This window comes from Notolepis coatsorum (assembly GCF_963971535.1).
Source record: "Notolepis coatsorum genome assembly, chromosome: 11".
Classification (NCBI taxonomy): Eukaryota; Metazoa; Chordata; class Actinopteri; order Aulopiformes; family Paralepididae; genus Notolepis; species Notolepis coatsorum.
This window is the reverse complement of record NC_140175.1, coordinates 63,922,525-63,945,959: the sequence shown is the minus strand read 5'-3', so window position 1 is coordinate 63,945,959 and position 23,435 is coordinate 63,922,525. Positions and strand designations below refer to the sequence as shown.

The window sequence follows — 23,435 nt, the reverse complement described above, 5'->3', positions numbered from 1 at the left end:
CATGTACTACATAAGACTTCAGGCTATGGACCCAGGGTGTTTTCCAGCTCATACCAATTTATTTGGAAATACTATATTTGGATATTGCAACTACTACAGAAAAACGTGAATAACAAGTTTTTCTACAACTCAAGTTCAGACCTATGTCACTCTATTTCATTAGCACTAAAAGTGATCTTTCTTTATTGTATCAGAATGTTATCTTTCAAAAGAGACCAGGTTTATGCATGTCTGTGCTATAAGTATAAAGATACGCTTTTCAAAAAAGGTATGCAGTCCTCAAGTTCAAGTTTAAAAATGGCCACTTTTATGGGCGCCAGTTAAGAGGGTAATACATAATTGTATCCATCCATCTCTTACCCCTCCATTAATACATAAATGTATCCATCCTTCCATCCATCTCTTACCTTTCCATTAATACATAAATGTATCCTTCCATCCATCTCTCTTACCTTTCCATTAATACATAAATGTATCCATCCTTCCATCCATCTCTATTACCTTTCCATTAATACATAAATGTATCCATCCTTCCATCCATCTCTCTTACCTTTCCATTAATACATAATTGTGTTCATCCATCTCTCCCACCCCTCCCCCCATGCATAAAACCTATACATATCCCATCCCTCCCCAGGCGAGCAGTTGTTTCTGGAACCAGAGCATGTCCTGCATCACCGGCAGCCTCGAGGTTACATGACGCCAAACCACGGGGGCAGTTACCTGTCGTCGCGGCAGCCGATGTTGACCGACCTCGTCTTCAGGGTGAAGAGTCACGTCTACGCCCTAGAGGGCCAGGACTGCCAGTACAAACAGATGTTTGGCACTGAGCTCAGAGGGGTGGTGAGTAGTCTCTCTCACGGCCGTTGCTTTAAAAAAAAATATTAGGGGTCCAAGTACATCAGATAACTCATTAACCTCTTAAGCATCGGATGGCCCAATGGTGGAGCGTCACACACTCACTCGCACGTCGCGGCACTTTGCGTTTCCGGTGCTATGCACGGAGATTTTTAACGCTACATTTTCAACAACAGATTGCTGCTAATTAAACACTTCATGGAAACGGAGTAACGTTAACGCTATGTCGAGTTCATACGTGTAGTGTAGTTTGTAGTATGAACTCGACATAGCGTTAACGTTACTCCGTTTCCAGCATTGCTGCCACCGTTGCGTCGCAGATGGATGGTACACTCTGTTAGCTCCGTAGCGAATCCGCTCCTAGACTACCGATAGCGGAACCGATAACGTCAGAGCTTATCAGTACTCCGCTTTTTTCTAATTTAGTACCGGTTCCCGTTTAGAACCGGGTTTCGGGGGGCAGCCCTACTTGTTGTGAATATTTTTTTATTCTCTTATTACTCGGGATAATATACCACAAAACTGAATGTTATTGGCATATATTGGAGCACAGTTAGTTTGTCTCCCCTATTTTGAGCATTTAGCAACAATCCGATTTGAAATCAGTTTCAAAATGGCGGAGCTCTTGCAACATTAAAAAACCTACTGTACATACAGTAGATTTCATTCTCTGTTCCTTATGCACGCCTGGTGATACTAAATCCAAATTGAACTCGTGCATTTGAAATATAAGATTTGGCACAATCCATAAATGTGCGAATTGGCTATAATAAGGTAATTTATAAGCCTGCTATTCTATAATAATATTTAAAATTGCATTGGTCCGGATGGGAGAATTCAGTACTGTATCTACAAAACCTTCTGTTTAATAATCTTCCCTTTATTCATTTCCTTAGATTTTTTGTACACGTGATCGCAAGAAGGTACTGAACGAGCTCAGTGGCAGTTTTTCATGTCTCGTCTATTAGCATGGTCTATTCACTGTCAAAGATGCAAAGAAAAATCATAATTCATATTCTCTGTTTCATCACAATTTAAGCAAGCCTAGTAATAGACACAATATTTCTGACACTGGGAATACATTCACTGAGGTCCATAGATGTCCCTAGATACCAAGAATATGCAAATGGACCTTGTAGAAGTGGAGCAATATTCCATTTACTTAGGTATTTATTTTAGGCGGATTTTAAGAAAATGGGTCTCCGGGCTTAAGAGGTTAAAGGTTCATGCTTCTTCCCATCTCTGGCTCACATCACCATTGTGATACATGATGGTTAGGCCTTTGTGTTTTCCTCAGTGAGGGATTCTCTTTTGTTGGTCAGCAGCATTTTGTACTTGCTGAAGCTTCTCTCTGTATAATATTTTTTTAAGTTTAAATATCAACCTTATCTGGCCATCCAAGTTTCAAGTTCAAGTTTCTTTATTAGTTGTCATACAGAAATACAGGATACTTTTGTATGAAATGCTTCTTTCTGTTTTGCTCCTGAGAGTGTACTAGGTAAAAATAGATAATTATAAAAAGTATAAAATAGAAAGTCAATACTTAAACAAGTGTAAACAAGACAAAAATGTTCAATATATATATATGTACAATATACAATGCAGAGTAGTTACAATACAATATAAATGGGATGAGGTAGCTTGTGGTGCAATATACAATGCAGAGTGTTTACAATACAATATAAATGGGATGAGGTAGCTTGTGGTGGTAAGGTGCTTGTCTATGTGCAATGAGTTGCCAATAATATATATATATATGTGCTGTGAGTGTGTTTGATGGTTTGCTACATAGTGTTAATTGTCATTGAGCATCCTGATGGCCTGGGGATAGAAGCTCTTTCTGAGTCTCTCTGTGCTTGCCACGAGACTCCGGTATCGCTTGCCTGACCGCAGCAGTTCAAAGAGGCAGTTGTTTGGGTGGCTAGAGTATTTTATTATTCTCTTGGCCTTATTCTTACAACGCTTGTTGTAAATGTCTTGGAGAGTGGGAAGCCCACCTCCAATTGTGCGTTCGGCTGAACGGGCCACGTCTATTCGAAGCCTAACCCGTTCATGCTTCCGAGTTCGCGTTTTGCGCTCTGATAGGCCACTGATGTTTCTGGTCGCACCAATCGTGTGACGGCAAGTTCTTTCGCCGGTTAAGCTTAGGCACTCTTTCGAAGTTGGTTAAGGTTAGAGTTTGTCTTAGAGTAGGGCGATAGAACGCCAGCCCTGATTCCAAACTCTAACCTTAACCAACTTCGAAAGAGTCGCCTAAGCTTAACCAGTGATAAACTAGGCGTTAGGTAGTTTGCTGCTGGTCGAGGCGGAAATGGGCGTGTCACACGATTGGGCGCACATGTCACATGACCAGAAACGTCAGTGGCCAATCAGATTGCACCAGAAAAGGCAGTGGCCAATCAGATTCGCAAAACGCGAACGTGGAAGCATGAACCGGTTAGGCTTCGAATAGACGCGAACGGGCCGCGTCTATACTTTCCACAAGCAAGTTGTTGTTCCGCGTTGCTCTGATTGGCCACTGACCGCCCCTGCCTACGCTAGTTTTGATGAGCGTAATAATAATAATGAGCAGTGTAGAAATAATAATAATGCGAGAGCGAGCCTCGTAGAAATAATAATGCGAGAGCGAGCCTCGCACACACGCACGCTGAAATGGGTATCGTAGAACATGACATATTAGCATGACATCTGATTTATTAATGCCAATACTAAAGATTAGGGACAAACGCACGCAATTGGCACAAGTGTAAATCATGGATTAGTCACTCAGTTTTAACATCGTCCCGCGTAGCTCAACTCGTTCGTCAGCTGGCTGTGGAGCCTATGGTCACAAGTTCAAATAACTCTTAGTTAAATTTTTTCAATTGAAATAACGTATTGTATTGTTTTCATCTCTCTATATTAACGTGATTCCATCAACACAATATAAATGTTCAAAACACGACTTCATTATTGCTTATCTCTGCACATTATTGCTTATAATATTGAGCACAGCATAAGTAGGTAATATGCTCTTGCGCGTGACGTGACTTTGGGCTTCATTATTCAGCCACAGGCAGGAGTTTTTAGATCACAGGCTGGTCATGCATAATCTCGCCCACCAGACTCTTCTAATAAATCAGATGTCTGTCATGTTCTACGATGCCCATTTCAGCGTGCGTGTGTGCGAGGATTATTATTATATACACGCTACGCTCATACCGGCGTGGGGGCAAAAAACTAGCGTAGGTCAGCGGCCAATCGGAGCAACGCGGAACAACAACTTGCTTGTGGAAAGTATAGACGCGAACGGGCCACTCTTTGCAGTCTGCTACGGTCTTGTGCGGTGCAAACCAGGAGGTGATATTGCCAGTTAGGATGCTCTCTATTGTGCATGAGTAGAAGTTCTTAAGGATCTTCTGACTCGCGTTGAACTTCCTTAGGCGCCTAAGGAAGTAGAGGCGTTTTCATGCTTTCTTGACTACACTGTCAATGTGTTTGGTCCATGTCAAGTCCTCGGATATGTGGACTCCAAGGTACTTATAACTGTTCACTCTCTCGACCGGTGCCCCGTCGATGCTGAGGCGGCTGTAGTCCCTGACCCCCGACCTCTTAAAGTCCACAATCATCTCTTTTGTTTTGCTGACGTTCAGGGAGAGGCTGTTCTCCTGACACCATCCCGCCAGAACCTCTACCTCTTCCAGGTAGACCCACCACTACTGTGTCAAACTTTCCAAAGACCGGAGTTGGGACGCGCTCGCACACACACACAGAGAAAGGGAGAATGGCTTATATGAACTATCCAGTTCATATATCAACTATCCAGTTCGTTTTTATAGTTTAACGTTTGGTTACTTGGAGAGGGAGAGGGAGAGGGAGAGAGAGAGAGAGAGAGAGAGAGAGAGGGAGAGAGAGGGAGAGGGAGAGAGAGGGAGAGAGAGGGAGAGAGAGGGAGAGAGAGGGAGAGAGAGGGAGAGAGAGAGAGGGAGAGAGAGAGGGAGAGAGAGAGGGAGAGAGAGAGGGAGAGAGGGAGAGAGAGAGGGAGAGAGAGAGAGAGAGAGAGAGAGAGAGAGAGAGAGAGAGAGAGAGAGAGAGAGAGAGAGAGAGAGAGAGAGAGAGAGAGAGAGAGAGAGAGAGAGAGAGAGAGAGAGAGAGAGAGAGAGAGAGAGAGAGAGAGAGAGAGAACATTGGGACAGCTGTAAATGCCTGTGTATTGCAAAGTCAGTCCCCTTTTAAAGATTTCCAGTTCCATTCTAATTAATTAGAATTAGGGATGTTCGATATTGTCCAACTCTTAATTTCCGATACCGATATCAACCGATACTGATATATGCTGGGTTTCCCCCCCCCCCCAAAAACATACTTTTCACAATAAATAAAACAAGAATTTGTTCTTACTTGCTTTCCTGGGTAAATAAAGGTTAAATAAATGTAAAAAAATAAATATATATTACATTTGAATGCCAATATCGGCCGATAATCGGACATCCCTAATTAGAATGTTAAAATTCATTTTAGAATGATGATCAGTGTGACTGTACTCCTGAAAAAGTATAGTAATATGGTTTATTTATATTGGGAAAGATACAGACAACATTAGCTGGTTGAACAACATCTATATGTGTGGTAATAATGCAGATATTGAGTGTATTTCTGTGAAAATGCGCGTGGCGCACGCCTCTGAATCCAACCAAAGCAGAAACGATCGCTACCAGCCCGCGATTCACGAGCCGGTGGGCACAGCTACATCCGTTAACATGGGAGTGAAAGTGAAGCACTGCCCGCCCGCCTGCCTTCAAGCGCGACTGGTGTGTCTGCGCTGTGAGACTTGTTACGTGCAACGCTAGTCAGTCTCGGAATGGATTTGGTCGTTTTTTTCTGCGTCTCCGTAGACTGTGCCGTGCTACCGTTTTAAAGTGTTAGTGAAGATTGATTTATATGAAAACCGATGTATGTATAATTTAGCTAGCTCGCCAACGTTACTGTGATTTCTTTTTTTTATTATAATTTTTTCAGGAAGGGCGGGGGGTCCCGTTGGCAAGGCAATGGTAGGGGAAACACTGATGTAGGAGAGACCTGTCCGGTTACGCAACACCTAGCAATGAAAAGAGCGTACTGCTGATTCTACTTATTTGTGCTTGTTGCTCAACAGAAATAAAGGTGTTGCAGGATGTTTAGCATTTATGCTTTGAAAAGGTGTTTGTTGTCTATGGGAACAAGACGCCAATCTCTTGAATGTTAATTTGGTCCTCCGTGTATACAAACGCTACAGCTGAAACCGTGAAACCACAATTATATCCATGGCCAAAGTTGGCATTCCATCTATCTTATCAAATTACTGTGTGGTAGTGTTGTCACGATACTGGAATTTTGAACTTCGATACCTTGAAAAGTATCGATATTCGATACCATTTTCGATACCACGGGGAAAAAGGTGCAATCTTAAAATGTAAAAAAAAAAAATTATAAATTTTGCTTTTGTTGCTGGTTTATTCTCCTCCGCTTCTCTCTGGTACTATAAGAGAAGATAAATATAACACTTTTAAAACCCTTTGTTTATCTTTAGATCACACATTTAAAAATAACTAAATGATATAATCTTAGAAATTAAGTAAACACTGTACTAATCTGTGTTGCATGTACCTGACAAACTGACTGGCTGCAATGTGGACTAAGTCATACATAGCACAAGTCCCCTCCGGTACTTGAGGTAACAGCAGTCGCATCTTTTCACCTGCGCAGCTCGATCTCTCAGTGGCGAGGAGTAACGCGTGGGAGGCTCACGCTGCCCCCGACACTTCCTGATTCTACTGCGCAGGCGCACCAACCGACCTGTAGGAGTCGCTGTCCACAACGCCCGATCCCCACCCATCAGTTTCCCACCCCCTAATACGGCCAATGTGTATTAGTACGGACGACCAGCTAAACTGAAAGCAAATGTGGAGCGCTGGGCTCGAACAGGCAAGCCCAGCGTCTCCAGATTTCGTGGCGAGCGCCTTGCCCACTACGCCACGTAGCCGCCCTAAGAGATATGTAATGTTAATTACCTGAAATTATTCTGTTTTTTGGGGGAGGAAACCCTGCATATATCGGTATCGGTTGATATCGGTATCGGGAATTAAGAGTTGGACAATATCGGTATATCGGTATCGGTAAAAAAGCCAATATCGAGCATCCCTAAACTTAACTGAGTGTGTGTGTGTGTGTGTGTGTGTGTGTGTGTGTGTGTGTGTGTGGACTACTGTACTATTACAAGTATTGAAATAAACAATGCAACTTCCTTATACAAAAATAATAATAATAATAATTATGAATAATTAAATATCGATATTGCGGGAAATTAGTATTGAAACTGTTTTAAATATTGAGAATCGATATGTTTGACAACACTAATGTGTGGCAATTAGGGCTGCACGATTTTGGGAAATAATCTAATTGCGATTTTTCTGACAGATATTGCGATTAAATTTGCCATTATAATTTTTTTTAAGCAGCCCCACAGAGGTTTATTGTAAAATGCGGCTTGCATCTGGCCTACGTGGTGGGTCTGTTCGGGACGCAGAGCCTGAAAATGTTTATTTTTACCTGGGAATATATTTACCTGGGAATCGATACTGGTACCCAACAGTACTTTTTTCTGTACTTTACTCTCCCTCTCTGAAGTCTAAACTTCACAACACACAATCTAAAACCCCTTACCTCCCTCTCCCAAGCCGTTCCTACAACAATAACAACAACTTGCAAAGGAGATCTTGTATCTCAATGGGACTTCCTGGTTAAAGAAAAAAAGAATTGCGATTTAAAAAATTTATTTTTCTTGTGATTTGCTAATTGCATCATTTCAAATTTCGATTTAAAATCGATTAATCGTTCAGCCCTAGTGGCAATCTTGACAGTGTCCATGACATAACAAGATTTAGGAGGTGTGGAAGTGTTGAGTGCCAAACTCAAAGTGCTCCAGTATGCTCTATTTCCATTGTGTCTTCCTTTGTCACAGGTCCTGAAGCTCATTCAGATCAGTGTCCTCCTTTGTCACAGGTCCTGAAGCTCATCCTGATCATTGTGTCCTCCTTTGTCACAGGTCCTGCTGCTCATCCTGATCATTGTGTCCTCCTTTGTCACAGGTCCTGAAGCTCATTCAGATCATTGTGTCCTCCTTTGTCACAGGTCCTGAAGCTCATTCAGATCATTGTGTCCTCCTTTGTCACAGGTCCTGAAGCTCATTCAGATCATTGTGTCCTCCTTTGTCACAGTTCCTGAAGCTCATTCAGATCATTGTGTCCTCCTTTGTCACAGGTCCTGAAGCTCATCCAAATCATCGCCCAGGCCAGGCAGACTGCCCAGAGGATATCGGACCACTCAGTGGAGGTAGCATCCAACAACGCCTTCCTGTCCTGGTTCCGGATGGGCCCCCCGGACATCAACAACACCTTCGCTGGGGCAGAGTCAGAAGACAGTGGGGAGTGTTTAAAGAAGACCCACGAGTTCCTGGACAGGGCGCTGGAGAACTTGTGTCAGATCTTCAGGGTCAGTGTTGTAACTGTTGTATAGGGAATATCTGCTCGGGTAGACAGGGATGTTGAAAGGGAGAGGGTAGCCCTGGTATCGGAGTGATCTCATTGGGGAAGATCACCAATAACTATGGGTGTAACGGTACACAAAAACCACCGTTCGGTACGTACCTCGGTTTTGAAGTCACTGTTCGGTACGCGTTTTCGGTACAGTGGGGGTACGTTTATTTATTTGGCTTTCCATGTTCCACTCAGAGGTGATGCAGTAACTGTTAAGTAGGGCTGTCAATGAATATTCTATATTCAAATGAATAATCGACTTGTTAAAAAAAAATATATATATATATATATATATTAGATTGTGGGCGTGGGCGGGCGGCTAGGTGGTGTAGTGGTCTAAGGCACTCGCCACCAGTGTGGAGACGCTAGGATTCGCGTGTTCGAATCCAGCTCTCCACATTGTTTTTCAGTTTGGCTGGTCGTCCGCAGTAATACACATTGGCCGTATTACGGGGAGGGAAAAACTGAAGGGTGGGGATCGAACGTTGTGAACAAGCGACTCCTACAAGTCGGTTGGTGCGCCTGCGCAGTAGAATCAGGAAGTGTCGGGGGCAGCGTGAGCCTCCCACGCGTTACTCCTCGACACTGATAGATCGAGCTGCGCAGGTGAAAAGATGCGACTGCTGTTACCTCAAGTACCGGAGGGGACTTGTGCTATGTATGACTTAGTCCTCACTGCAGCCGGCTTGTGGGAGGCAAGAAACAGCGTTCGTGACAGGGGAGGGTTGAATTGGATGATACGAAATTGGGATGGGAGAAAATATAGAAAATGGGAGAAAAAGTGGATCAAAAAAAAAAGATTGTGGGCGTGGGCCTGAATGCGCTGCATGACTGATAGGAGACATGTGATGTCATTGAACTGAATACTACAACAACCACGACCACCATCCCTCAGGGTAAAAGTTATTGAATAGAGAAAGAAGCGTCATGCAGGTCCCTAATGGTAAATACTATTTCCTGTTTCAAGCCAAGGAAAATATATCAATTCATGTTTATCACACCTTGTTTGGAGGCGCGTTGCCGTGTATGAATGTCCATTCTATATGCCGCAAACTATCATTAATTTGATCTCAGACACGGCCCCTTCTCAATCTAGCACCAATCCTCCTCACGCACTGAGAGAGAAAGGGTGTGTATGCGTTATGCTATGAGGCTATGCTAAATTACAGGTAATCACTGTGTTGTGCGTGGGCTGAGCGAACATCCGGCCCTTTGCGCAAATTATATGTTGGGAAGGGGTGAATTTGTAGTTTTGAACATAACATGCGAGGGCCCACACGATTTTCCCACCTGCACTTTGGCCACCTCTAGCGGCTCGGGTGTGCATATTTTTTAATACTACCGGTGTGTATATATATATATATATATATATATATATATATATATAGAATTAAAGCCCTAGTTGTTGCCTGTCGATAGCCATTTCAGGTGACAAAATCCGTTCAGCGGGTTCTCGAGTTACATGCCGATATGTGAGACGTGCGCCGAAGTACACAGTGTTGTACAAATACAACACTGACTCCCGGGGTTCTAGCTCCATCAATCATTTGGCGATCTCGAAGATTATTGGATAGGGTTGTAGCCAATGAGGTGGCTTTCCAATGATACCCTACATGGGGATGTACAAATCAGGGATCTAGGTGAAAAGTAACGAGCGAAACCAGGAAGAGAAAAACCGCAGAATGAATTGAAGTCTATGAGGAAATTAAAACCAGGAACGCTACAGTTTACCAAAATCGCTCCTAATCACTCATATCTGAACGGATTTTTATGAAATTGTCATGTACTACACAAGACTTCACGCTATGGAACCAGCGTGTCGTTTCAGCCATACGAATTTCTGGGGAAATACTACTTCTGGACTACTAACTACTACAGAAAAAAATAAAACTTCTACAACTCAAGTTCAGACCTATGTGTTACACTATTTCATTAGCACTAAAAGTGAATTATCTTTATTGTATCAGAAACTTCAGAATGTCTTTCAAAAGAGACCAGGCTCATGCATGTGCTATAAGTATAAAGTATAGTGTTTTGGTTTACAAATAAAGTATGCAGTCCTGAAAAAACGAAAACTAAAATGGCCAATTTTGGGGGCGCCTGTTAAGAGGTTCTGCACGCAAAAAAAGGTTCTACACGCTCGTTCCGTTGGTTAACGTACCGTTGCATTCGTTCGGTACACAGCGCGTACTGAACCAAAGTTGTTGAACTTGAAAGGAATGTTCTTTGCTTTGGGTGAACTGTCGATTTAGGGTTCACCCTTTATTTAAGAGCTTAACTGTGGCCCCATTACTTTACATGCATGTTGTGGAGCTGTGGGTATCATTACTTTACATACATGTTGTGGAGCTGTGGGTATCATTACTTTACATACATGTTGTGGAGCTGTGGGTATCATTACTTTACATACATGTTGTGGAGCTGTGGGTATCATTACTTTACCTACATGTTGTGGAGCTGTGGGTATCCATTACTTTACATGCATGTTGTGGAGCTGTGGGTATCATTACTTTACCTACATGTTGTGGAGCTGTGGGTATCCATTACTTTACATGCATGTTGTGGAGCTGTGGGTATCATTACTTTAGATACATGTTGTGGAGCTGTATCATTACTTTACATACATGTTGTGGAGCTGTGGGTATCCATTACTTTACATGCATGTTGTGGAGCTGTGGGTATCCATTACTTTACATACATGTTGTGGAGCTGTGGGTATCCATTACTTTACATACATGTTGTGGAGCTGTGGGTATCCATTACTTTACATGCATGTTGTGGAGCTGTGGGTATCATTACTTTAGATACATGTTGTGGAGCTGTATCATTACTTTACATACATGTTGTGGAGCTGTGGGTATCCATTACTTTACATACATGTTGTGGAGCTGTGGGTATCCATTACTTTACATACATGTTGTGGAGCTGTGGGTATCCATTACTTTACATACATGTTGTGGAGCTGTGGGTATTAATTATGATGAACAGCATGTGCTGAGAAAGATCTCTACCAATCGACAACATCACTGGTAAGTAGAAAATGTATTAGATTGATTGTGATAAGATTATGATGTTTACTTTTTGTTTTGCTTTCCTGTAGCTGAACCCAGGGCAGCTGTCTCAGCTCATCTCCAGCCTGGGTTCATCCCAGGGTGATGTCAACTCCAGACAGCTGCCAGACTGTACTCAGGGGGAGACCGGACTCGTCCTTACTGACCTGGGCAGGAGACAGGTGGGTCAGCACAGCATTCTTCACACTCACCAATTCCCTTAAGCCTCAGAATTTCAAGAATCAGAACAAGGTTCATTGCCAAGTACATCATACATACAAGGAATTTAGCTTGGTGCTTGCTCACACAAAAACAGCACATCTAGAATAATATAAAATCTGCAGTAAGCAATTTCGGAGAAATTAAGAGAGTTTACCTGCCCAGCACAAATGGAGCACGCTCTGCATCACATTTCAAGCCCATGTACACGTAACAAAGGTTTTCCACACACTCCCAGAGGCACCAGTAGCTTTAATCTGAACGTTTGTAGTGGGAATATAAAAAAGAAAATGTAAAACGAGAGGAGTGTATGGACACTCCATGGGTGGTGTTAGGGGTTTTATAAAAATGCAGTAGGGGTCGACTCGAAGGTCAAAAATAGAACTTGTGAAATGTCCGAATATACAGTATTCAGAGTGTAATAAATAGAATATACAGAGAATTTGCAGGGTTGGAAAGAATATCTGGTTGCTGTACAGGATTTTTATGACCCCAGTCAGGTTAACAGCAGCACGGCACCATATACTCCACTAGGGCTGTAACTAACCATGTTTTTGTTATTGATTAATCTGTTGATTATTTTATTGATTAATCTAAACAATTTATCGATTAATCTAAACAATTAATTTACCTGAAAAAACAACAATTGATTATATTTGCAATTGGACATTTAAAAAATTGATTGACATGTGCGGTACTACTATCCTAAGATCACATGGGTAGTTGCCTCTCTGACACCACCTACTGAATACCCAGAGTAGGAGATGAGCCATGAAGTTTATTTATGCCTGTACATTCTGTGTAGTATGGATGCCTACTATACATGAGTAGGGCGGGTAACCTACATGCCATTACTGCTTTTTATTTATTGACTCATAGCTACTTTATTATCTTGAAATAATATAACACCCACCAGTTACTATGACATTGTTTATCATTACATACAATTAATCTATGCCTGTAGCTAAATGCTGAAAAACAGGGAACAAAGTCCTTATTAAGTTATTTATATTTCAATTGGGATTCATTCATCATTACGCACTAGTTTCATGACATGTTGCACATGTTATGACTTTGAACATCTGCTATTTCCACTGCAAAGACATAAGTACGCTATGTAGGCACATAAGTAACGATATGATGCGTCGGTCATGAATATGCAAATCAACGAAATGTCATGGTCGATGTCGGAAGGGGCGTGGCACTCAATGTGTTAATGGCAATCACCTATTTGATTCTCCAGTCACCTGTCATTTGTCTGCGATGATGTCATTAAAATACTATGAAAAGCAGCATCCTAAGGCCACCTTGTAACAAAACCTTGGGGGTAACGATCATATTGTATTGTAACTCCCTGGTATTGTATTGTAACACTTGCTGATATGTGACGTGCTCTATCAAAATCACCAGATTCAGATGATTCATAACATTTTGAAGCTTGTAAAGACATGATGACAAGCTAGCAGCTAACATTGTCAATCTACTCTGGTCCTACTCAGAACTCTCCCTCTCTCCCGCTCTGTCTCATGAGATTTTAGAATAGAATAGAAGTACTTCCTGAGGGAAATTCAGCACTACAGATCGCTCACAATAAACATTTACAGTATGTAGTCAAAAATCATAAATAATAATAGAAATACAGTCAGGGATATACATTCTAAATATGTATATACATTCAAAAATATATAGCCAAAAATATACAGTAAAATGTACAGTAATAAGTGTAAGACTTGTCAACGTAAAGGTAAAAAGTCACAAGTAAAAAATAAAGTCCAGGAAGATATGACTGAGTTTGTATTGTCCCTATGTGCTGAGTGAGGCAGTGAAGCACAGTGATGCGTTATATAGTCTGATGGCTGTTGGAATGAAGGACTTCCTGTTCCATCAGTGTTGCATCTTGTGAGTCTTAACACTGAACATGCTCCTATCAGCCAAGTCCGTGTTTAGTGGGTGGGATGGTGTAGAGCTTAGCAAGTTTAGCAAGGCTCCTCCTCTCTGACACCACCGCCAGAGAGTCTAGCTCCACCCCCACCACGTTACTGGCCTTCCTGACCAGATTTTCCAGCCTGTTTGCGTCCCCCGCTCTGCTGCCCCAGCAGGTCACTGCGTACAAGAATGCGCCCGCCACCACCGAATCGTAGAACATCCTTGTACAGACAGTGTAGTGAAAAAGGCACGGCAACGCCTCTACTTCCTTAGGCGACTAAGGAAGTTCAAAGTGTGTCAGAAGATCCTTAAAGGCCAACTTGCAGGTTGTATTTTTTCAATGTCATTCCCACTCTCCAGGACATTTACAACAAGCGTTGCAGGGGCAAGGCTAAGAGAATAATCAAAGAATCTAGTCACCCAAACAACTGCCTCTTTGAACTGCTGCGGTCAGGCAAGCGATACCGGAGTCTCATGGCCAGTACAGAGAGACTCAGAAGGAGCTTCTATCCCCAGGCCATCAGGATGCTCAACGACAATAACACTATGTAACAAACCATCAACTACACTCGCAGCACACACATCCACACGCACACACTCACTTTAAATAAACACTCACTGTAGCACCCACTTTACTCACTTTAGACACTTTAACACACTTTATATTTATTGGTAAAGAGATTTGCATTACAATTCATACCGCATTGTACCTTACCTAAGTTGTACCTCATCCCATTTCTGTATTGTACTGTAACGCACTGTTACTCTTTTTTTACTCTGTATTGTATATTGTACATATCTACTGTATATTGACTGAACACTTTTTGCTTACGTACTTTTGACTTACTTTTTTATACTTTTTATCTATTTTTATCTAGCACACTCCCAGGAGCTCATAACAGAAAAAAGCATTTTATAGAAAAGTATTCTGTATTTATTTTTTTTATTCTACTAATAAAGAAACTTGAACTTGAAACTTGTGCGTTGAAGGATCTCAGCCTTCTGAGGAAGTAGAGTTGGCTCTGGCCCTTCTTGTAGAGTGCCTCTGCGTGTTTTGACCCATTCAGTTTGTTGTCGATACTCCGAGGTATTTGTAATCCTCAACCATGTCCACGTCGACCCCCCTGATGGAAACAGGGGTCACGGGTGTACTCCTCCCCAGATCCACAGCCAGTTCCCTGGTCTTTGTCACATTGAGCTGGAGATGGTTCTGTTCACACCATGTGACAAAGTTCGCCACCAGTGCCCGGTATTCCTCCTCATCGCCATCCTTTATACATCCCACTATTGCAGAGTCATCAGAAAACTTCTGAAGGTGGCAGGACTCTGACCAATAGTGGAAGTTGTTGGTGTAGACGGTGAAGAGGAAGGGAGAGAGGACTGTCCCCAGTGTTGCTGACCAGTCTGTCTGACACACAGCCTTGTAGGTGCACATACTGTGGTCTGCCCGTCAGATAGTCAACAACCCAGGACACCAGGAGGGCCTCAACCTGTATCGCCTCTAACTTCTCACCCAGCAGCCCAGGCCGTATGGTATCGAAAGCACTGGAGAAGTAAAAAAATATATAATAATAATAAATAAATAAAACATTACTCTCACAGTGCTCGCAGGCTTGTCTAGGTGAGTGTAGGCTCTTTTCAACAGGTAGATGATAGCATCCTCCTCCCCCAGTCGTGGCTGGTAGGCGAACTGGAGTGGGTCAAGGTGGGGTTTGATCGCCCGGCGGAGTTGCTCCAGAACAAACCTCTCCATGGTCTTCATAATGTGAGAGGTTAGAGCCACTGGCCTGTAGTCCATGGACAGGGGTGCAGTCGTAATATCAGAACTGCCTGTACGCTGTTTAAATGATACTGCGCGTGTGCATACATGTTCCCTCCCGTGCGCACAGAACAGATGATTATTATGCATAAATAGTAGGAAACATGTTTGTATAGGAAATTACTAGTTTTTGTTTAGTTTTTGTAAATATTGCCTTGAAATAGAGAAGCTGAAAAAGGTAGCAGGATGTAGCCTTCAATATATAAAGAAATTATATTGAAAAACAAACAATGTTTTAAATGTAATTGTAGATACAATATTGTAGTTACAATTTCTTTAATTGAATTAACTTAAACTAGAAAAGTAAATACAAACTAAATTAACAATGTACCGGTAACTTAGTTTACAGAAGGACAGTTTCCTTCTGAAGCACAACTTAATGCCTCATCCTTCCAGTCGGGACCATTTGTCACATATGAGAGCTCCACAGATCAAGCAAACCCCCACAGGGCTTTTTTTTTTTTATTTGTTTTGCACTTCTCGTTCTTTATGTTATTGGTATACTATTATTATGCAAAGTCTAGGTGATAAGTGCCGGGTACTTGGCGCACGGCGCGACGAGTCAGTGAAAGTTGTGAACGCATTTTTGTGTGCGCGCGCGTGCACATCCGTGTGCATACTTCTGCTCAGAAAAAACTGCTGGGACGGCGTGGTACCGAGTGGGACCACCACTGCATCACTGTCCATGGACATGCTGGGATGTGAGCACTTAGGGCAGGGACCACACAGGAGGTTTTCCACAGTGTCTGGACTTTCTGCAGCCTCAGGCTCATATGTGCTGGAGCATTATGAAAAAGGCTTAGCTTTATACAAGGCAGGGTGGGATTTCATCTGATTTCAGAATATTTAGATTTTATCATCAAATTCAGATGATAAATAAAACATTGACTCTTGTAAATGCATGACAAGCGAACGGAGCAACTTAACCTCAGCACCAGGCTGTTTCGCCCCTCCTTCCCTCCCCTTTACTACAGGTGTCCCTAAAACAAAACCATGGATGAACGACAAGTTTGTAACACAGCAGGGTCATTACAATAGGCTGAACATGTTCATCTTTTTCGTCCAATAATGTTAACTGCAGGAAAACACACCCCCACACACCAACTGTCTTCCTCGCTCCACCAACCTTCCCTCACTGCTGATCCGAGAGAGAAAAATACAATCCTAGTCTTCTACTTTAGTTAGCCTAATCAATACGATCAATGAATTCACATGAAGAATATAAATAGCAAGACTGTTGAACACCAGTATTATGAGAGGGGCAGCCCTGATGAGCAATGGATTCGACTGATCAGCAAATACTTTTTGACAGAACCTCAAACATGACCAAATTATAACAAGTTAAACTTTTAATTCAAATTGTATATTGAATGAACGTGTATGTGAGTGCCTTTGTTCCATGGATTGATGTGTGCAAGTGACAAAGGGAGGACACTATAGTGTGTTTGTGCAAACATGTCTAGATTCGTTTTATTGTTCTTATTGGATTTTTTCTCAAAATCATGGTGGTTTAGTGACTCATTACATAATGTGCTGTATCTCTCATGATGTTTGGCAGCTCATCAATGGACTGCGGCATTTTGAGATTGAGTACCAAGGGGACCCAGAGCTGCAGCCAATCAGGAGTTATGAGAACGCTCTGCTGGTCAGACTGCTCTACAGGATATCCTCATTGGTTAATGAGAGGGTAAGGATAGATACTCAGTACTTCACCACGAAGGGCGTATGTAGGAAGAAAAATAACACTGTTTGCTTTATTCAATTGTTCATACCATCATTCTTCATGGGGTGAATTCGCAGGGGACACTTTTATATAGATTGACTTCCACTAAGGTGTTATGGGCATATGGGGATCTGATCAACAGTCCTAAACCTGATCAATAATAAGACATCTTGAAGGAACATGCCAATATTATGGGAAATGCACTTACCATCTTCTCCAAAGTCAGACAAGAAGATGGATACCAATTCAATTTCCTCTGTGTTCAGTAGAAGGCTATCCGGCTGCAAGGTAGCCTAGCTTAGCACAAATTAATGGAAGCGGATACAGACCACTAGCCTAGCTTAAAACTCCAGGAGAGGTGTGTTTGGCCAACAGCTAGGGTGGTGGTCCATATCCGCTTCCATTCATTTGTGCTAAGCTTGGCTAGCTTGCAGCCAGATAGCCTTCTACTGAACGCACAGAGAGGAAATTTGTATCCATCTTCTTGTCTGACTTTGGAGAAGACGGTAAGCACATTTTCCATAATGTTGGCGTGTTCCTTAACTACAAAGTAACCAGTGTGGAGCCAAAACATGGACAAAACAGGTTTGTCGCCGTCTCAAAGGAACTCACTCTCTTCCTCTCACAGTTCGGGGGTAACATGGACGCGCTGTGCTCAAGGCCGGGCATCCTGGGTCGCCTCGGCCGTCACTACTTGGCCGTCCCTGATGCCGCGGCCAGCGGACACAGAAAGAGCCCGGCATCGCAGCGGTCGGTGGAGAAACAACGCCTGCCACGGATAAGCCTGCGATCACTAGCCAGCTACAGAACACTGGTGACGATGATGCTCCTCTACCTGCTGGGGGCGCTCGTGTCTCTGGGCCCCACATCCTGCACACTGATCATCCTCACCGGCTGCTTCCTGTACGGACTCTTCATGACCCTGTTTGGAGACAAACTGAAATCACATTAACAGAGTGTTATTTTATGTTTGTAGGGAAGGGATATACTAGATAACCATATGTGTAATATAGATGGGCAGCTGGCAACTAAATGAACCACAGGGTCGAAGGTCAAATCTTTTATTTTTTTTTATCTACTTTTTTTTCTCCCATTTCTATTTTTCTCCCATCCCAATTTCGTATCGTCCAATTCTACCCTCCCCTGTCTCGAATGCTGTTAGGCCATGCCTCCCACAAGCCGGCTGCAATGTGGACGAAGCCTTACATCACGTGTCCCCTCCGGTACTCGAGGAAGCAGCCGTCGCATCTTTTCACCTGCACAGCGCGATCTCTCAGCGGCGGGGGTCTGCGTGGGAGGGACACGCCGCCCCCGTCGCTTCCTGATTCTGCTGGAAGGCGCACCAACCGACCTGTAGGAGTCGCTGTCCACAACGTCCGATCCCCACCCATCAGCTTTCCCACCCCTAACACTGCCAATTGTGTTAGTATGAACGACCAGCCAAGCTGATAGCAATGCGGAGAGCTGGGCTCAAACCCAGCGTCTCCTGCATTGGTGGCGAGCGCCTTGCCCACTACACCACCTAGCCGCCCAGGTCAAATGTTTTGTGACCATGAGATGTTCCTCTGTGGTTAAAGCAGCAACGTTGAGGCAACTCCCTGGACACTGTCGCCCCAAAAAAGTTGCTTGGTGTATCTCCGCCTTGACTGTATGACGCTTTTTGATGAAGTGCTTTGCCATCGGCTGTGATGATTAATTCAGTCATTGCAGTGTTGTCAATAAATGCAAGCAGCGTGTGTTGCAGCACTGATGTTATATTGGATGTTATTTTTGTACATTGTTTTATTGCTTTGATAGATGAGGAACAGTCAGAAGTTTTCAGATTTTGACCATTTGATTGATATTGATTGTTTTTCAGTGGATGAAGAATGACTGTCTTCAATAAATTACACAATTTACTAGTGTAAATACTCGGTTGACCTCGCTTTCTTACAGTTGATGATAAATCCTAATCACACAATCTATTTGATAAGAATATTTATTTGTAAAACTTTTTTATAAACAAAGATGTCCAAAATGAGTCTTTGTAAAAGCCTTCTCATAAAGTATTTTACTAGCGGTCCTTTGCTACTGGTGCTGGGTATCATCATAACTAGGGATGCTCGATATTGGCTTTTTTACCGATATACCGATATTGTCCAACTCTTAATTTCCGATACCGATATCAATCGATATCAACTGATACCAATATATGCAGGGTTTCCCCCCCCCCCACATTTTTTTATAATTTCAGGTAATTAACATTACATATCTCCTGTTGTGGAATTAAAACAACATTATGCATACGTTTGACAATAAATAAAATCAGAATTTGTTCTTACTTGCTTGCCTGGGTAAATGAAGGTTAAATAAATGTAAAAAATAAAACCGATACCGATATTTTCCGATTTTAATGCCGATATCGGCCGATAATATCGGACATCCCTAATCATAACTGTTTATTGAAACATTTTAATAAACAACTTGGGTCTTTTAACTAAGTGGTGGGTCCCATACTCCATATAATGTTTTGCAAGTGTGGTTTGTATTTACATGATCATGTATGTATGTTGTAATGAGCCTCAGTTACAGTAAGACTACATCTACAAATTGAGGCCCTGAATGAAAATCTTAAAAGAAACCATGTCATGAGTGCTACTCCACCGCCAGCCCAAGAGTGATGGTGGAATAAAACATATTTTACTTAATTGAAATTGGGAATAATATCCTAGTACTGTTTTAAAATGTACAACAGTACTAGGACATTCCCAATTTAAATTAAGTAAAATATTTGTTTTAATGTTTTATATCAAAAGTGCAAGTAGCCTACTCACTCTAGCTCTTTGAATCCCCTAAAAAAGACCATTCTTAATAAACCACCTTTTTCAAACCGTGTTTAACCCTGAGATCAGTCAAAGGGGAATTGTGAAGGGAACTTCTTAGGGTAGATCATCGTTTAACCCACACAAATCCACACTGCACTGCAGCCTCGTTGTAGTAGATAAGTATGCATTCTAGAAATTGATTGATTGAAATTTGTATTAACATATTGCAGAATGGGTACAAACAATATACGGCTCAATACACACAATTGTTAAGGGGAGGCAGACCAGAGAAAGACTGTCGTTTCGTTTTCTAAAGCTACTTTAGCTACATATTTGTGTTTTCAGACCCGATGGCTGCTCGGAGATTGTATCCTAAGGTAACGTGGTGCGTTTAGTCGTTTACTAGGACACTGGGATGATGCGTACTATGATGAATTGAAAATGGGGGACCCTGATGTAAACAAGACGAAAGTCTTTCTCTGGTCTGCATCCCCTTAACAATTTTGTGTATTGAGCTGTACTGTATTGTACCTATTCTGCAATCTGTTAATAAAATGTTCAATCAATCAATCAAAATTCAATCAATCAATCAGAATCCGCGTAAAGGAAGAGGCCCCCGGAAGCAATAGTATGCAACTGCAGAGCCGCAGAGCAGCGCTTAAACAAGACTAAAGTCTTTCTCTGGTCTGCATCCCCTTAACAATTGTATGTATTGAACTGTACTGTACCCATTCTGCAATCTGTTAATAAAGTTTTCAATCAATCAATCCCGCGCTTTCAGGCCCGCTCAGCAGCGCCACCCACCCAATGGCTGAATTGGAGTATTGCACTGTGCAGGCGTTTATTTAGATCCGCGATGCGTTTATTTAAACTTTATTTAACAGATTGGAGAATGGGTAGAGTACAGCTCAATACACAACATTTTTAAGGGGATGCAGACCAGAGAGTTTCGTCTTGTTTACATCAGGGTCCCCCATTTTAAGGGGGAGGGAACTACATTTATGATGAATTGAAAATGGGGGACCCTGATGTAAAACAAGACGGAAGTCTTTCTCTGGTCTGCATCCTCTTAACAATTGTGTGTATTGAGCTGTACTGCAGATTTTGACAACAAAATTAACAATATGATGCCACAAGTTCTGTTATATTTCAATTGCCTTACTTATTTAGAATAGAATAGAAATACTTTTATTATCCCGTGGGAAATTTGACACTGCAAATCGCTCAACATTTAAACATTTAAACATTTACATAAGTATTATAGGCCTACAGCAGTATTGTACAGCCAGTAACTATACTTTTGCTCACAATATCTTGAATGAATGAGTTTATTTATTTCGAACATAAATTGAAAATAAATAATAATAAAAAACAAGTAATAAACAGATAAAAAAAAACAAGCAGTTCATGTATAATATTGTAAAATAGCTTAGACATAGCCTACTTGCATATAATAGTCATGTATAATAATTCCTTAATTACCATCATACGTACCCACCACATCACAGACTGTAGTGTATAGCATATAGCAAATGGTTTTACTTTTATAAGTGTTACCCCAAATCTCCACACAGTAGTTCAGATATGGTATACTAGTGAGCAATATAGAATGTACAGTGATTTATCCCCGCAGATGAATGTAACCTGAGTCTTGGCAAATAACACCTCCATGCAGTCTTTGAATGCTTCAATGCTGGAATCTGCAGCTCTGTATACACAACTGACAATCGCGTTTCTCAGATCTCTAGTACTGAGATACAATCCATCAAGTTGTCAATGGTAGTTGACATGCATTCTACAACCTTATATTTGAGGCAATTTTTTATATATAGGGCTACACCCCCACCTCTTTTCCCAAATCCTGTTAATATAATTGAGTTCATATCCATTCAACTCAATGTCAACTATTTTCTCAGAGCTAAACCAAGTTTCGGATATTGCTATGATATTGAAAGGTTTATGGAATTGCTCCAAATATTCTTTAATGTTTTGATGGTTAGCATATAAGCTTCTGCTGTTGAAGTTTTAAACAATATTAAACTTAAGTATTATTATAATTATTCTTATAATATTGAAACATATCAGCACTCAGTAGTGCAATAATGACGGCATCCTCTCATGTTATTTAGACTTCATATCAATAGGGTTTAGCTTTGTCAACAACACAGGGAAGTTCTACAAACAGGCCAGAGGATGTATGAGTAAAATATATACTTTATAGATTTCTTTTTTGCTCACATAATTTTTTTTTTTTTTTTTTTTTACTTAAATTTTTATTCAACATTTATGGACATACAACATAACATTTGTATTGATCTCCATAACATATCGACATACATATACGGGTACATTCATGAAATTAAAAGTAAACATACAATAAAACAACACTGTTAAACAGACCTAAATAATAAAGTACAAAAAACATAAAACAATTGTCATACCCAACAGAAATAAAAATAGAAAAAACTAACTAAAACAAAGGTTTGTGACACGGGTTCAGAGACCCTCCTTGAACCTCTTTCCTCCTTTACCCTTCGCCCTCTTGTGCTGCATTTGGTTGTTCCTCTGTGATGTCGTTTTCGTTCCCCTTATAATCTTCCCACTTTCCCCATCTTTCCCCAAATTTCTCTTCCTGTAGCCTCAGCATGTGTGTTATCCTCTCCATATCATGTATCTCCTCTACTATTCCTACCCATTGTGCTATTGTTGGTGGATCTTCTTTGTACCACAATCTCGTTATTGCTTTTCTGGCCGATATCAACATTATCTTTATTAAATACTTGTCCCCCCCTTGTATTCCCTCGTGCGTCAGGTCCCCTAAGTAAAGCACCAGTCCCGTTTGTGGTAACCCGTATCCTATTATTCTGGTCATTGCCTCCCCTATCTCCTCCCAATACCCCTTCAGCTTCTGACATCCCCAGAATATGTGCGTGTGATTTGCCCCCTCCTTCCCACACATCCTCCAGCATGCTCTTTGTGTTGGTGCATATTTCCCTTCAGCTCTGGGGTTATAAAGAATCTGATTATGTTTTTCCATCCAAACTCTTTCCATATCCTCGATCCTGTTGTTGAATGTTGCACCTCGCATATGTTCCCCCATTCCTTCCCTGTTATTCCTATCTCTAGTTCTCTCTCCCATTTCTCCCTTATATAATCGGTTGTGTGTCCCTTGCTGGTCATTATAGCCCGGTACAGTGCTGATATTACCCTTCCTTTCCCTCCTTCGTATGCCCTTACTATCATCCTAATTATTCCATTCTGTTCTTCTTCCTTGTCCCCTCTTATTTCTTTATTATAGTAATCTCTAATCTGTAGATATCTGAAGTGGTCCTTGTTTTCTAGTCCAAATTTCTCCTTTAATTTTTGTAGTGTTTGCATTTCCCCCTTCTCTATCATTTTGCATATCGCTGTTGCCCCCCCCCCCCCCCCCCCCCTCTCCCACCTTCTGAATCCATGGTCTAACCTCCCTGGTTTGAATCTCTTGTC

At 41.8% G+C, this 23,435-nt stretch overlaps 1 protein-coding gene across 3 annotated transcripts in view; it reads left to right on the top strand.

Moving 5' to 3' along the window:
• The window catches only part of smpd4 (sphingomyelin phosphodiesterase 4), a 68,217-nt gene extending 48,846 nt beyond the window's left edge, over positions 1-19,371 (top strand). For all 3 annotated transcript variants that reach the window (XM_084325299.1, XM_084325298.1, XM_084325297.1), the window contains 5 exons: positions 638-843; positions 8,134-8,364; positions 11,509-11,640; positions 16,981-17,109; positions 17,774-19,371. In XM_084325299.1, coding sequence (XP_084181425.1) covers positions 638-843; positions 8,134-8,364; positions 11,509-11,640; positions 16,981-17,109; positions 17,774-18,097 — 1,022 coding nt within the window. In that variant the 3' untranslated portion in view covers positions 18,098-19,371. The remainder of the gene's footprint in view (positions 1-637; positions 844-8,133; positions 8,365-11,508; positions 11,641-16,980; positions 17,110-17,773) is intronic.
• The last annotated feature ends 4,064 nt before the right edge of the window (positions 19,372-23,435 follow it).